A 15,602-nucleotide genomic window follows, 5' to 3' on the forward strand; every position below is an offset into this window, starting at 1 on the left:
TATTTAAGTTCTATCTCCAATTCCTCTGAAGAAGTTAGAGAAGATAGTTTATATGCTGACCTAAGAAAGGCTTCACTGTTAGTAGTCGTGAGGTCGTAGCGAGGTAGTTTAACTGCTTTAGAACTCCGTGCTTGGAACATTCTTAGCCACCGAAGTGTGGGCACCAAAAGTGATAAGGAGCGTGTACATCAGAAAATGACTGTTCCAGGTAAGTAACCACCTCCCAATGCTAAGTATCCTAGCTGGTTTGTCATTTCTCAGGAGCAGGATAAAGAGAAGTAGGGCAGCCATATTAGTGAGTGGTATTGCTTAAAAATAAGCAAAAACAATGACAAAAAAGATCCAACTTTAATCCTCAATGGTGATCGTTCTGGCAGGTTTCTGTAGTTGGATCAGGCACCGGAAGAGGCTCCCCAGCTGTAATTCTAGTGCAGTTACCTTCGGGCCAAACTATACATGTCCAGGGAGTAATTCATACACCACAGCCATCGGTTATTCAGTCACCACAAATACACACTGTTCAGCTTACCTTCCTTCCCGGATGGTTTCTCTTTTACTTTCTGGAGCCATTTTTTTCTCTTTCACTAATTCATTTATCATGTTTCTTTATGAAGCTTTTATGCACAAATCTTTTTATTAGATATTTGGAGGAATCTCTTTTCCTTGCATAAGGTACTCTGTGTCCTGCTAGGTACGTAGGTTTCACTTCAGAGCTGCAGCTTTGTTGTCAGCTCTTCATTTGGGGACTGAGTAGTTGCAGATGAGCAGTTCATGTCTTCTTCACATTGGTTTTCTGTGTTCAAACTCAGATTTATTTAGCGGTGCTCCCCAAGGGTGCTGAAAAATATTTTGAGGGTTCTTCAGAGAAGATGTCTGATAAACACAGTAATATAAAGATTATAGTACTGATGCTGTTTTCGTGAATAATCACCTTAGTAGGTAGATACAAATTTATTTAAAATTCGGTATACATAATTCTTAGTAAGATGATTTTATTGATGTATCCCTCTCAGATTAAACCTTGGCTTTTGTAGATATAATTATTATTGTGGTTGTGATCCAGAGATGTATTTTACCCTTAACATTTCTTGAAGGTAAAACATTTTTTTCCATCAATAGATGTAAATTATTAAGTATGCATTTTTTTAAAGTATGCATCTTAATTACTGAATTTATTTTTGTTCCTTTTTAAGGTCAGTTATTATCCTTTAAATGCTGAAATTATCTGAACCTAATTGATGACAAAAAAAAAATCTGTGAGGAAAAGGGAGACACATATACATAGTGTAGTCCTTTTCCCGCGTTTTCAAGTAGTTTATCACAGGGGAACGATGAGAGTGGCAACAAGATACCTGACGTGACAAATTCACATATGTTAAAAGCTTGATTATCTTTGTGGCATGGGTATCTTCTCCTGTATTGCCCAAAAGTGTAAGAATAATTCTCATCATTATCTTTTTTTCCTGTGATGGCCCCTGATTCCAAGAGTTTCTAACTCTTTCTGACACTAATTATAAAACAAGAAAGTCTTTCCTACCTCTTCTTTGTTTTATGCCTTTTATTGGGGTCCACATATTTCTACTGAGTTTTAACCTGGCTGGTATTGGAAGAAAGTATTGTCTATTATTTTTATTATTTAATAGAGACAGAATTCTCAGTATGTTACCCAGGTTGGTGTTGAGCTCCTGGCCTCAAGTGATCCTCTTGCCTCAGTCTCCCAAAGTGCTGGATTACAGGTTTGAGCCAGAGCACCCAGCTGAAAGAAAGTATTCTCTTATATTCAGTAGGCTTTGTTTGGATTTTGTTAAGTGAATGATTTAATTGTCCTTGTAGAAAGAGGTGCCAGTGGATCTTGTCCTAGAATACTTTATCCCTCTGCATGTACTTTAATTTTCACCTTTTCTAAAATAGATAAATTAATAGCCTACCTCACCTAAGGGAGTTGTTATGATTCTATGACAGATGTGTGAGAGCCCGGTGTAAAGTGATAAATACTTAATATTTGGTGGTGATATATGATTATCTGAGGCAACAACATTTTTTTTCAGTAAGTTCTGTTGATTGAGTGTGTGTGCTTATGTGTGGGGCGTTCATGAGCAAAGATGCGGAGTCACATGTGAAGGTGAATATACACCTCCGTGTGCTTTGGGAAGTATATATTCTTGCTTGCATTGTTGATATTTTGATAAGCTCTTTTGATTTTATCCAAATCAGTTTCCCATGTACTTACAATATGAAGTGAGTTTTGTAAACTCTGGTACCCTAGGCCCTCAAAGTATTAATAATTGACTGAATATATCGAAAGCGGTCATGTTGTTGAAGAGATTCATTGTTTTAGTTTTCTGACTTCTTTAATAATCCTATCACTGTATTATTACTTGACTTGAAAAATGAAATCATGCTTAAAACTCTGATCTTTCTCTTAAGGAGAAATTCTTTATTTGGATCTTCAAGACCTACCACCACCAAACCCTAACTTACTCCTTGTAATAGAAATCCTAATTTTACCCAGGCTTGCTTACTGACTTGCTTATCTACTTAAATATTCTGTCTTGGGCCTATCTGATGGCTAATGTGAAGACCCAGCTCACGCCAGTGCCAGCTGTGTGAGAGTGGAGACAGCAGTGTGATCCAGGAGCTCTCTTCTGCCTTGGCCCCTTGCTGGCTCCCTCCTGGATCCGTAGGAGCACTTTCAGGTTGAGAGCTTAGGTCTTGGGTATTTTGCATTTTGTTCTTTGCTGCAGTGCCTCATTTGACATCCCAACCACTCTTTCCCTTGTATTTCTGTAGTATATAGTACCCGTATCATTACTTTCCACACACGTTTGTTTTATAACTGAAATGTTTGTGTCTGCACTTCCTTTCTTGAGCCAGACTCCTTTAGTGCAGATTCACCGTGTTGTATTGCTTGGTTGCTTCCACAGTGCCTGGCTCAGTGCTGCACACGCAGACTCTTAGCCTCAATTTTTTGAATGAGGGAAAAGAACATATATTTTATGATACATTTCAGAAAATCTTGTATTATAGGTAGCAACAATTGCAGAGACAGATGAATCTGCAGAATCAGAAGGTGTAATTGATTCTCATAAACGTAGAGAAATCCTTTCACGAAGACCCTCTTATAGGTAAGTTAACCAAGTTTCCTACTGTAAAGATACTTTTTCCAAAATGGTAGAATAATTATTCATCAAATCAATTCTTCCTTTATAGCTTTTCTGTTTTAAGAGTCATTCATGTATCTTAGTGACTTACATTGTTAAATTATATTTTAGGAAAATACTGAATGAACTGTCCTCTGATGTGCCTGGTGTTCCCAAGATTGAAGAAGAAAAATCAGAGGAAGAAGGAACACCGCCTAACATTGCTACCATGGCAGTACCAACTAGCATATATCAGACTAGCACGGGGCAATACAGTATGTATGCTGCAATTCGATATGATACAGTGCTAGCTTTAAGTCTTCTCTAGTTATATTGAAGCAACTCAGGTTTTGGCATTAAATTGTTCCATTTTTAAGTGCATCAATACCTAAACTGTATCATTGAATGAAAGTATATGTTAAAAAGTGAGATATTTGTATTGAGAGCTATCATATAATTTTGAAAAGTAAAAATTTTAACTGCTGAATATAGAAGAAAAATTTGGAGTAAAAATAAAGGGAGGATTTTTTCCTACTTACATGTTTATATTAATCTCTAGTAAAACATTGTTTTTGTTGTCTTTATGATGCATGCAAACATAAATGTCTGTATTTCATTCTTGTTGGCTTCTGTTACCCACAATTACATACTATACTTACTAATCTAAGAGTTTTCTAAAGTATGTTTTCAATGTTTCACTACTCTCTGTTAATTCGTGCTACAGTTTTTCCTAAAAGAGAATGGAAAAATGATTTCAGTTTTTAAACTGTAGCAATTGGATAGATAATTTTATTTGAAATTTTACACACCAAAAGTTCTAAATAAACAGATACATTCACATTCAGTCTTGTGCATTTTAATGGACTGTTAATTCTGTGCTTTTAGCTCTGATTAAAGCACTAGTTTTTTCCCAAATGAAAAATGTTTGATACATAAAAATAGTAAAAACCAAGAGCTAGAAAGAAAAGAAAAAGGAAGAGAAAGGATAGGGATATCACATATCCTAAGCTAGCCACTTAGGTACTGGAATAATGTGATATTCCTGTCCTTTCTGAAGTATATATTGTCCATGGAAATTGTCCAAATCAGTTTCCCATGTAATTATAATATGAAGTAAAGTGAGTTTTGTAAACTCTGCTACCTTAGGCCTTCAAAGTAATTCACTGAATATATTGACAGCAGTCATATTGTTGAAGAGATTCATGATTTTAGTTTTCTGACTTTAAAAAGAGCTACTTAGGTACTGGAATATATGTGATATTAAATAATGTGTTTATCCAATTAAGGTATGGAGATTTTAGATATATTCTTTGTTTTTCCTTTAAAAAGTAGCAATACCAAGGAAAAAAAATCTCAAGTCTTAATTTAAGTCCTGGCTACTAAAACAAGCTATAATTTTTAATATATGAGAAGACTTTATATAGTCATTTTTTTTTGGAGCTTTTTAGAGTTTTTCTTATAGCATTGGTAGATTTGCAGTAGTAAACTATTAAATACATTCTCTGTTGGTAATTGAGGGGAACTCCTACCATGATACCTAGTAGATCCGGGGTGTAGTATATTCACACCTTCTACAGGGCACCCAGTAGACTTGTCCAAAGTCAGTGTTAGGAAAAGAAAACTCCCCATCATCTGTAAGAAATAGACCTTGAGGTTTACATTGTCACTTTTTTATTACTTCTTTCGTTTACATGCTCTTTTGTCTGGCACACTGGGAATCTCTGGTGGGTTTTAGAACTGTAAAACTGAGTATGCTAATGTGCAAGGCCTGCTGGTGAGCCTCTGCAGCACAGCATGCAGGTTATGAGAGTGCTGAGTGCCTCGTCCTTCCGTCCCCAGAGGGGCTGGGCAGAAGCTGCTGGCACCTCCTGGCTGGTCAGCCCTGGCCTTGAGCAGCTCCATCTGCTCACCCCAGTGGGCTGTACACATATCATCATGTTCTGTTTGTGTCATGACAGGGAAAAGGTTGGAAGTGACTGCTGAAATGACACTAAGACTTCTCAAAGTGTTGGAGACCACTAAGATGCTGTCATCGTAACATTTCTCTGGCATGTCCTAATGCTGCTTAGGACTTCTGATAGAAACAGTGATTCCTTTACAAGTTGATAGGGAAGCAGATGCTGTAGGGTTAACTTGTCTAGATTATTAGCTGAAAATTTGAAATTATGAAAACGTTTGGGGTTGAAGCTGGAGAGGATGTGGGGAAGGAACCATCTTTGTGCCATTTGCAAACTCAGTGATCAGAGTAAGAAGCTTTATTAAATTCACATCTCAGGTTTTAGTCTTTGAAGTGGGAATAATACTAAATTGCCAAACTCTGGGGTTCCTGTGAAGACAAAGGAGATAACGGGTAAAAGTAGGGGGAAAAAGGCATGCTACTATTGGCATGAAACAGAGAAATTAAGTTAGGTGTACCATTGTCTCATTCATGTTCATTGAACTTTCCCTCCAACCAGCCTCAATGGCTTCATTCCCTGTGTCCTTGGTGCTCACAGCAGGGGGCTGGCATTAGACCTTACTCTGTGTGTCTGTAGGGGGATGAGAGGAGCCGAGTCAGGAATTCTGGTTGAGAACTAGAAAACTGCATCTTTAGAAATTAGATCTTAGGCCAGGTATGATGGCTCCCACCTGTAATCTCAGCACTTTGGGAGGTCTAGACATGAGGGTTGCTTGAGGCCAGGACTTTGAGACCACTCTGGGCAATAGAGTGAGACCCTGTCTCTACAAAAGAATTTTAAAAATTAGCAGGGCGTGGTGGTATGCGCTCATCCCAGCTACTCAGGAGGCTGAGGTGGGAGGATTGCCTGAGACCAGGAGTTTGAGGCTGCAGTGAGTTATGATTGCACCACTGCACTGTCCAGCCTGGGCAGTGGAGTGAGACTCTGTCTCAAAACAACAAACAAACAAAAAAGCACATCTGTGTATTTGCCACATAAGAAGTCATGGACTATTTCTTACTTTGATTTCTTAATTTGAGCCTATACAGTATGATCCTAGAAATTATTTTGATAAGGATTTATAGTTCTGTGTGTATAGTCTGCAGGTAAAAATTGCCATTTATTGGTTCACACAGTGTGAATTTCCTCTGTTAAAAATGCATTTTGGGGACATTTAGTGACATTTATGTAGATAATTCTTTGATAAGTGAATACTAACAACATTCAAACTTTTTAGAAGACGTTTAATTGGAGGGTAAACATATACTTACATACACAACATCCATTTTTATTGATCTTATTTCTTATAGAACTAACTTAGCAGATATTAGTGCTTTAATGTTGTAGCAGAATGTCTAGAAATGGAAACAATTGCCAGTGTCCTTTGGTTTTTAGAATAGAGGAATTTATTTTACTAGAATTTCTGGAGCTTTTCCTATGTTTTTTCCTTCCCTTTCAGCTGTAAATGTTTTTTCCTTCCCTTTCACTTTCCCTTTTAATGCTGTTTCATAACCTTTTATTATAAAAATTTTTTTTAGGTTTAATTCTTCAGCTTTATCCATGGATGGCTTTCTCCCAAACTTTGCTTTTCTTTTTTTCCAAGATTAGTATTTTATTAGTTATTTTTAATTTGAGATAATGAGTTAGCTGGTGTTTAAAAGAACTAAATGTGTATCAAAGTTGAAGAAAGTATATTCAAGTTTTCCCATATACAAGCAGTTACGTTTTTAATAGTTGAAAGATACTTGGCAGAAGTTGGCCTTATTATATTGACTTACTATTATCACAAAAACTAAGAAGTGAAAGTTGGAATAGGCTACTCCCTGGGGAATAGGAAAACTAGCATAAAATAGACAGGGATCCATTATTACAACACCAAGTAAGTGAGCTCTACCTGCAGAATCCTCGCTGGAAGTACAGATCTTAGTGATAGGTGTGTTGCATAACAGTTGAGCGATGCTGGTCAAAGAAAGTCTTTTATCTCAGGAGCATATACCCGAGACATGGCAGGAGAAGAGAGAGCCTTAGAATGAACAAAGAATGTTACTTGCTGCATAAGACAGTTAAGATATGCAGTAAATGAATGAATTTGTAAAAGCAACTGAGGAAATTAAAATGTTTGAAGCTTCCTAATTCATTAAATTTTCTCTTGAAACAAAGGTTACTTAAATCCCCCATCCTACTATACCCAACTTCTTCCTGTACCAATTAAAGACTATCACCCAAGACTTCAATATTTTTCCCCGTAAATGACCCTTGTCTCTGTTTCTGCCTACTGTATTTTACTAGGAATCTTATTAGAGTCTCTATTAACTCCTCTTTCTGGAATTCTTATACACGAAAGGTAAGTGGGTCGATCCAAACTGCACCATTATGAAAAGAAAAATGTGAACTTTGTGGATTGCTTATAAGAATTCAGATTTCTCAGGAGGCTCACGAATAAACACTAATTCAACTTCTTCATAAAGGGAATTGGAACATGATAGGCTTACACATTTGAAAGTTAATCCAGTTGCAGTTCTTAATAGTGACGTTTACATTTCTTTAGGGCAACTGTTTCAAAAATTTTTAAGGCACTACTTAATGTAACTCTGGCTTTTAAACTTTGGTGTTGCTATTCTTGTTAAAGCATGATTTAGTCTTTTTTCTGCTATATGCACCTCTTGGCTTTTAAGGTACAGGTACTCATAGGTACTCTCTTATGGTCACTCTTTGAATTTAAACCTGAGAATTCATTGGAACAAAGGTCTGTTTACTGCTCTTTTTAAAGTTAATGCAGTGAGATTTCATTTATGAATCTTTGCATTGCAATTTGGAACAAGAGTGGTTTTAAATATAAACATTTACATGTTTATGTATTTTAATTAGCTCGTGTGTATAAGTTTAAGTTTAGAAGTATATAACATGGGCTGGGCGTGATGGTTCACGCCTGTAATCCCAGCACTTTGGGAGGCCAAGGCGGGCGGATCACCTGAGGTCAGGCGTTGGAGTCCAGCCTGACCAACATGGTGAAACCCTGTCTCTACTAAAAATACAAAATTAGCTGGGTGTGGTGGCGCACACTTGTAATCCCAGCTACTCGGTAGGCTGAGGCAGGAGAATCACTCAAACCCAGCAGGTGGAGGTAGCAGTGAGCCGAGATCACACCATTGTACTTCATCCTGGGTGAGAAGAGTGAAACTCCATCTCAAAATAAATGAATAAAATAAATAAATAAATAAATAAGAAGTATATAACATCACCAGGCTTAGTGGTTTGTGCCTGTAGTCCCAGCTACTCAGAAGGCCGAGGCAGAAGGATTGCTTGAGTCTAGGAGTTTAAGACCAGCCTGGGCAACATAGCAAGACCCCCATCTCTTAAATAAATAAATAAATAGCTAAAATAGAAGATGTGTCTAAATTCATTCAATTAATTTCATCATTTTTTCTCACTACCTTGATTTATGTTTATTGAAAGCACATGTTATGCTATCCTTGAATATTTTGAAACCTAAACAATTTTCTCCTCAAATCTCTGAATACAGACAGGCCCACATAAAACCTATTTCCAGGATCCTGAGGCATTGGGAAATCTTGTTTCTTGTCAGATGAGAGAGAACATTTTCAATGGGAAGGTCCTCTGTCATTTGATAACAACAAAATCAAGAGCACCTTTGGTATAAAAAATGAAAATGAGGCTAAACGTGCCTGACTTAATCAGTAGAAATGTTTTCTCACTAGAGCCAATGTGTGAGGGGTGTGTGTGTGTGTTTGTTTAGCTTTTGTTTTCCACATCTAATTATATAATGACCTCACCAGAAAATAAAATGAGAAGCAGATTCTTGATGTTCATATCGTGAAAACAAAGTTTTTTGATCAAACTGTGGGGAAATATTAGTGAAAGAAAAAAGGAAATGAGTAAATCAAAAAGAAAGAAGAGAAAAAGGAAAGTAAAGATCTTTGTTATCTACCTGTTTAGGGGTTCTTACCCCTGAGGGAGCTACTCTCACCTCAGATTGACTTGATCTAAAAGCTTGATAATTACATTGGTGTTGAAAAACTAGGTTCTATGATTAGAATTTGAAACCATACCTCATTTAACTCTCCTAGATTCACAGGTGGCTTAAGTTGTTTATAATACCATCTGTCATGAGGAAATGATAGCCATTCATTCATTCATTCATTCTGTTTATTGAATGGCTGCTGTGTTCTAGGCTTTGTCCTTCTTTTTTTTTTTTTTGAGACAGAGTTTCACTCTTGTCCAGGCTGGAGTGCAATGGCGCGATCTTGACTTACTGCAACCCCTGCCTCCTGGTTCAAGCGATTCTCCTCCCTCAGCCTCTTGAGTAGCTGGGATTACAGGCATGCACCACCATGCCTGGCTAATTTCTTGTATTTTTAGTAGAGACAGGATTTCTCCATGTTGGTCAGGCTGGTCTTGAACTCCTGACCTCAGGTGATCTGCCCACCTCAGCCTCCCAAAGTGCTGGGATTACAGATGTGAGCCACCGTGCCCGGCCTAGGCTTTGTACTTCTAACACACCGTGGTTACCTGACCTTAGGCTGTTCTTTCTAAAGCACTATTTCTGTGACATCAAATTAATTATCAACTGAAAAATACACATTGAAATATATGACAACATACAAAATTTACTCATGTCTAGCCACAAAGGGCCAAGAAAGCAGTGTCTTTTGACATTTTCATACTTATAAGAAGTTAGATCTCCCTCAAACCCTTTTACTGTGAGGGCTGAATCCTGAAACCCATGAAATCTTTGGAAAGCCATGGTTTAAAAATATCCTGTTTTTAAAGTATGTACAGAAAATACTGCTCTAGATGAGCCAGATAAAGTGCTGTTACATCAGGGTGTCTCAGCCTCAGCTCTGTTGACATTCTGTAACTGACTCTTCAGTTTCTGCCACACTGGCCTGTCAGTGAAATAAAACACAGAGAACACAGCATGTGGAAATCTTTTTAAAAATGTTAATCTGTCTTCCTGTGTAGACACTGGCACCCTAGGTGAAAGAAGTGAAAATTTGTTGTTGTTACTCTTTCCATAATTCTCATAGGTTTGTCCTATGTAAGGTTATTACCTAAGTGCTTTTTTGCCTACATGCTATTAAAAACGTTTGGAAATGACTTGAAAGTATTCAGAGTATATTTTAAACACTACTTTACGCTACTGTAAGGCATTTACTTTGATGTATAGATGTCATGTTATTCTGGTGATGTGTTTTTAAAATCTTTGTTGTAAAGCCTAGTTAGGTAGTTTATATGTGATTTTTTAAAAAGCATAGCCTCTGGTACCATTTAATACCTACTATTTAAAACATGCAGTTGGAATCTTTATGTTAAAATATACAGACCTTTCAGATATTTTAAATAATACTTGTCTATTAGAGTGAAATTTTGAAACAAAACATTTGATCAGTTATTCTTTGGAAGCTTCAAGTCAATTAATATGTCAACTTTTAAACATGACTGGCAAATCTCAGTATTTAAAGGCAATCTACCTCATATTTGTTGCCATTAGCTGTAGTTATTTGAGACACTTGGTAGAGATAAATATTGTAGCACAAATCCTTTTAGTAACAGTTACTTTTTAAGGACCTTTCCAACTTGACATTTTATATTTCAGGATTCTCCTGACATAGACAAAATGGCAAAGATTACACTTTTCTAGACTTGAGCTTTATAACCAAAATATTTTAATATAAATTTATATATAAATATATGTATATTTATAACATATATATGTTACATATGACACATATATGACATATAATTACATATATAATTATATATTTTTATATAAATATATATAAAAATACTTTGGTTATATATATAACATATATATAATTGTATGTATGTATTTCTTTTTTTTTTTCTTTTGTAACGGAGTTTCTGTTGCCCAGGCTGGAGTGCAGTGCCGCGATCTCAGCTCACTGCAACCTCCACCTCCCGGGTTCAAGTGATTCTCCTATCTTAGCCTCCCGAGTAACTGGGACTACAGGCGCCTGCCTCCACGCCTGGCTGATTTTTGTATCTTTAGTAGAGATGGGGTTTCACCATATTGATCAGGCTGGTCTCAAACTCCTGACCTCAGGTGATCTGACCACCTTGGCCTCCCAAAGTGCTGAGATTACAGGCGTGAGCCACTGCACCTGGCCTATATATTTCTTAAAAACTACTTTCTTTTGATGACAAATTAGAAAAGTAGCTGAATGAAGGTACAAATTCATTTTAATTGTAATATTAAATGGGAATTTTTCTCTTTTCTTTCCTTTTTTTAGAGACAGGGTCTCCCTATGTTGCCCAGCCTGGCCTCGAACTCCTGGGCTCAAGCAGCCCTCCTGCCTTGTCCTCCCAAAGTGCTGGGATCACAGGTGTGAGCCACCACACCTGGCCTTATATGGGAATTTTAAATGGTAGAAGAATGGTGTTTGCAAGGAAAAACATCTGAGAGAATGGAGAAGACCAGGAAGCTGGACTCTCCCTGTCTGCTTCTCCACTCTTCCTCTTGAGTGATGTAGTTAGCTGGATGCTAAGGAGTAGGAACACTCCATGGGCTCTGTGAATCTCAAACAGTTATTTTCAGGTGTTTATAAGCTTTTCCTAGGGTATTGTCCCATGACGAATTCAGCATAGAAAATAAGGGTAACCTGAGAAAGAAGCAATGGTAATAAATAGGCCCAGAGTATATTCTTCCAGTAGGGGATTATTAAAAATAAATCTTGAAATTCTCTAATATTTCTTTTCTTTTTCTGTTAAGTTGCTATAGCCCAAGGTGGAACAATCCAGATTTCTAACCCAGGATCTGATGGTGTTCAGGGACTGCAGGCATTAACAATGGCAAATTCAGGAGCTCCTCCACCAGGTGCTACAATTATACAGTATGCAGCACAATCAGCTGATGGCACACAGCAGTTCTTTGTCCCAGGCAGCCAGGTTGTTGTTCAAGGTATATTTTATTAATCTAATACATTTAGAATACCTATGGATTACTATATCACACCATTGAGTGGTGATTTTATAGTTTTCTGAAATATATCAAAGGTAGATGGAGGGGGGAGTTGGGACGCACTTAAAAACGCTTACAAAAGATACATTTTAATACATTAAATAGCAAATTAAGTTTTATCATTTTTCACCTTTTAGCAGGTTTTACTGGCTCTGGAGAAAGGCCAGATTCAGAGTAGCATGACAGAAAAAGAGAGAGAGAAACATGAATGAATTTTTTGTTTTGTTTTGTTTTGTTTTTGAGATGGACTCTCACTCTGGTGCCCAGGCCGGAGTGCAGTGGTGTGATCTCGGCTCACTGCAACCTCTGCCTCCTGGGTTCAAGCGATTCTTCTGCCTCAGCTTCCCAAGGATCTGGGATTACAGACATGTGCCACCACGCCTGGCTAATTTTTGTATTTTTAGTAGAGACGGGGTTTCACCACGTTGGGCAGGCTGGTCTTGAACTCCTGACCTCAAGTGAAGGCCTCAGCCTCCTAAAGTGCTGGGATTACAGGCATGAGCCACGGTGCCCAGCCACATGAATGAATTTTTAAATTAAGTAAATATCCTTCATTTGGGGGTTGCAAATGTACCTAATAGATTTATATTACCTAATCTGTGACAATTTAAGTATTCAGGCTATGATGCCCCAAATTTGAGTTTTTCCCCAGCGGTTACTTTCAAGTCTAGTTTCTAGGTAACTCATTTCAAAACAAATGCTGACTTTGTGTTTTTTTGTTTTTTGTTTGTTTTTTTGATGGTTCTTAGTATGTTTGAATTCTGAGGTATCCATTCTAGTTCTTATGGAAGCTGTCAGTAGTGAAATAAAAGTTGAGATGTAGCCCTAAGCTTTTAGGGTTACCTGAGATTTCAACTATTTCAACTGGATTTGCGATATACATTATTTTAATTTAATTCAGGTGTGCTTATGATAACTATAATAGATGTATTTAATATAGCTTTAAAAACTCCTGTGTTTTAATTGAGTTCTGTTCCTTTTGGTCCATTTGCTTAGGATTCAGGATTTAGCACTAATTTTTTTTTTAAATTTATTTGTTTATTTTATTTATTTATTTATTTATTTGTTTTTGAGACGGAGTCTTGCTCTGTCGCCCAGGCTGGAGTGCAGCAGTGCGATCTCGGCTCACTGCAACCTCCACCTTCCCAGGTTCACACCAATCTCCTGCCTCAGCCTCCCGAGTAGCTGGGACTATAGGCGCCCGCCACCACGCCCAGCTCATTTTTTTTGTATTTTTAGTAGAGACAGGGTTTCATTGTGTTAGCCAGGATGGCCTTGATCTCCTGCGCTTGTGATCCTCGTGATACAAAAAATTAGCTGAGCGTGATGGCGGGCGCCTGTAGTTCCAGCTACTCGGGAGGCTGAGGCAGGAGAATGGCGTGAACCCAGCAGGCGGAGCTTGCAGTGAGCAGAGATGGTGCCACTGCACTCCAGCCTGGGCGAGAGTGTGAGACTCCGTCTAAAAAAAAAAAAAAATTACTTTTCTTCACAAGTCACAAAGATATTTTTCCACATTTTTTTCTATTTGCTTTATGGTTTTACCTTTCACATTTATGTCTTTAATGTATCTGGGCTTCACTTCTGTATATAGTATTTGGTGGGAATTCATTTTTAACTTATACGGAGCCATTCCCAAGGGTTTGTTGTTTCCTCATTGGTGAATGGGGAAGCCTTAATTAGACAGTAGGTTTGCTTGTGCACGTGGATCTGGCCCGTCTTCTGTCTGATTCATCTTTTTCTGAATGCCAGTGCCATACGTGTTTGTTATCTCATAGAACAAGTTCCCCTTGTCTTTTCTCTCAGTTTGATGGAGGGTTAGCTTTTTGTGCACTATTACTCTTTCATATGCATTTGGAATAAGTTTGAGTTTCTAAGTAGTAGTAATAATAATAATAAAACCAATGATGAGACTGCATTAATTTTGTTTTGTTTTGTTTTTTGAGACAGAGTCTCGCTCTGTTGCTCAGGCTGGAGTGCAGTGGTGCAATCTCCGCTCACTGCAAGCTCTGCCTCCCGGGTTCACGCCATTCTCCTGCCTCAGCCTCCTGAGTAGCTGGGACTCCAGGCACCCGCCACCACGCCCAACTAATTTTTTTGTATTTTTAGTAGAGAGGGATTTCACCGTATTAGCCAGGATGGTCTGGATCTCCTGACCTCATGATCTGCCCGCCTCGGCCTCCAAAGTGCTGCGATTACAGGCGTGAGCCACGCGCCCGGCTGAGACTACATTTAATTTAGGGACAGCTGCATAATGTTAAATTGACCTATCCCAAACCATAGAATGTCTTGTTTATTCAGATCTCATTTTACTTCTTTTAACAGTTGAACATTTTTCTTCATGGAGGTCTTGCATATTCTTTCTTCAGTTGGTTCCTAAATACTTTATGGGTTTTGTTGCCGTTACAATGGTACCTTATTTTTTATTGTATTTTCTTATTGTTGCTGGTGTAGAGAAATACAGATTATTTTAAGTCGATCTTTTATCTAGTAACTTTGCTAAACTCTAATTACTTCTAATAATTTACTGATTCTTTGTGAATCGGTCTGTTATCCTATGTGAATGTTTATACAAATAGTGATGTTTTATTTCCTTCCTTCCAATCTTTATTCCTCTTTTCTTTTTTTCTTTTCCTTAAATAATCATGGCCAGGAGCTGCAGTTTAAACGCAGCAAGGCCAGTGGGCATTCTTGTCTTCCTGAACTTAGTGGCAGTGTTGCCTGCCCGCCTTCTGCCTTCATCTCACTGAAGGGCTGTGTCGGCTTCTTTGTGGATTCTCAGTGCCTGTCTTGGCTGATGCCTCAGCAGTATTTAACACTGTCAACTTCTGCTTCCTCCGCTTCCTGAGACTGTGTCCTCCTTGCTCTTCTCTCTCTGCTGCTTCTCTGTCAGTCTCGTTGCTGGGCGAAGCTTCCCCTGCCCCTGTCCTGAGTGTTTCAGTGATCTTCACGCTCGCTCCCCCACCCTCTTCCTGCTGAGCTCCCTCCATGAAGGACTCCCTCCCACCCTGGCTTCAGTTCACTGTGACTATGTCCTGACTCCAGCTGGTTCCTTAGATGGCCCACACATACCTCTGATACAAATCCCTGAAACCCGCTGTTCCTATCTTCAGTGACCAACCACTACTATCCCACCTGGTGCTTGATGCCAGAAACCTGGATGTTGTCCCATATTCTCCCCAGTCTCCACTCAAAGTCACTGTGTAGATTCTTCTCCCTGGCTGAACCATACATGCTTCTGCCACTCCACGCCCCTCTGTCCTGGCCCTGGCCCTGGCCCTGGCCTGGGTGCTGTCCCTCTGACCCAGGCTACCCCTGTGGGCTGCAGTCTCCAGCAGCCACCAGAAGCTGGCTATTGTGGAATAGCTTTCTGATCCTCCTAATCATGCCAGAGGCAGCAGCACCTTTCTTGGCTCAGTTTTTTGGGAATTGTTTCTGAAAATTCAGCTAGACTCTTCATTCCTCACAGTGATTCTGGGAGCCACTGATACTTCTTAAAAACCGCAGCTTCTTGCCCCCAACATCTCT

The 15,602-nt window shown here is 38.5% G+C and overlaps 1 protein-coding gene across 4 annotated transcripts in view; it reads left to right on the forward strand.

The window, feature by feature from the left end:
• CREM (cAMP responsive element modulator) overlaps positions 1-12,577 on the forward strand; it is a 66,759-nt gene extending 54,182 nt beyond the window's left edge. For 2 of the 4 annotated variants that reach the window (XM_011995137.1, XM_011995136.1), the window contains exons 3-4: positions 3,028-3,125; positions 3,273-3,984. In XM_011995137.1, the coding sequence (XP_011850527.1) occupies positions 3,028-3,125; positions 3,273-3,468 (294 nt within the window). In that variant the 3' untranslated portion in view covers positions 3,469-3,984. Of the gene's footprint in view, positions 1-3,027; positions 3,126-3,272; positions 3,985-11,828 lie in introns of those variants that run through there. The other 2 variants (XM_011995134.1, XM_011995138.1) reach the window with 2 other exon arrangements.
• The last annotated feature ends 3,025 nt before the right edge of the window (positions 12,578-15,602 follow it).

Source organism: Mandrillus leucophaeus, unplaced genomic scaffold, assembly GCF_000951045.1.
Source record: "Mandrillus leucophaeus isolate KB7577 unplaced genomic scaffold, Mleu.le_1.0 Scaffold474, whole genome shotgun sequence".
NCBI lineage: Eukaryota > Metazoa > Chordata > Mammalia > Primates > Cercopithecidae > Mandrillus > Mandrillus leucophaeus.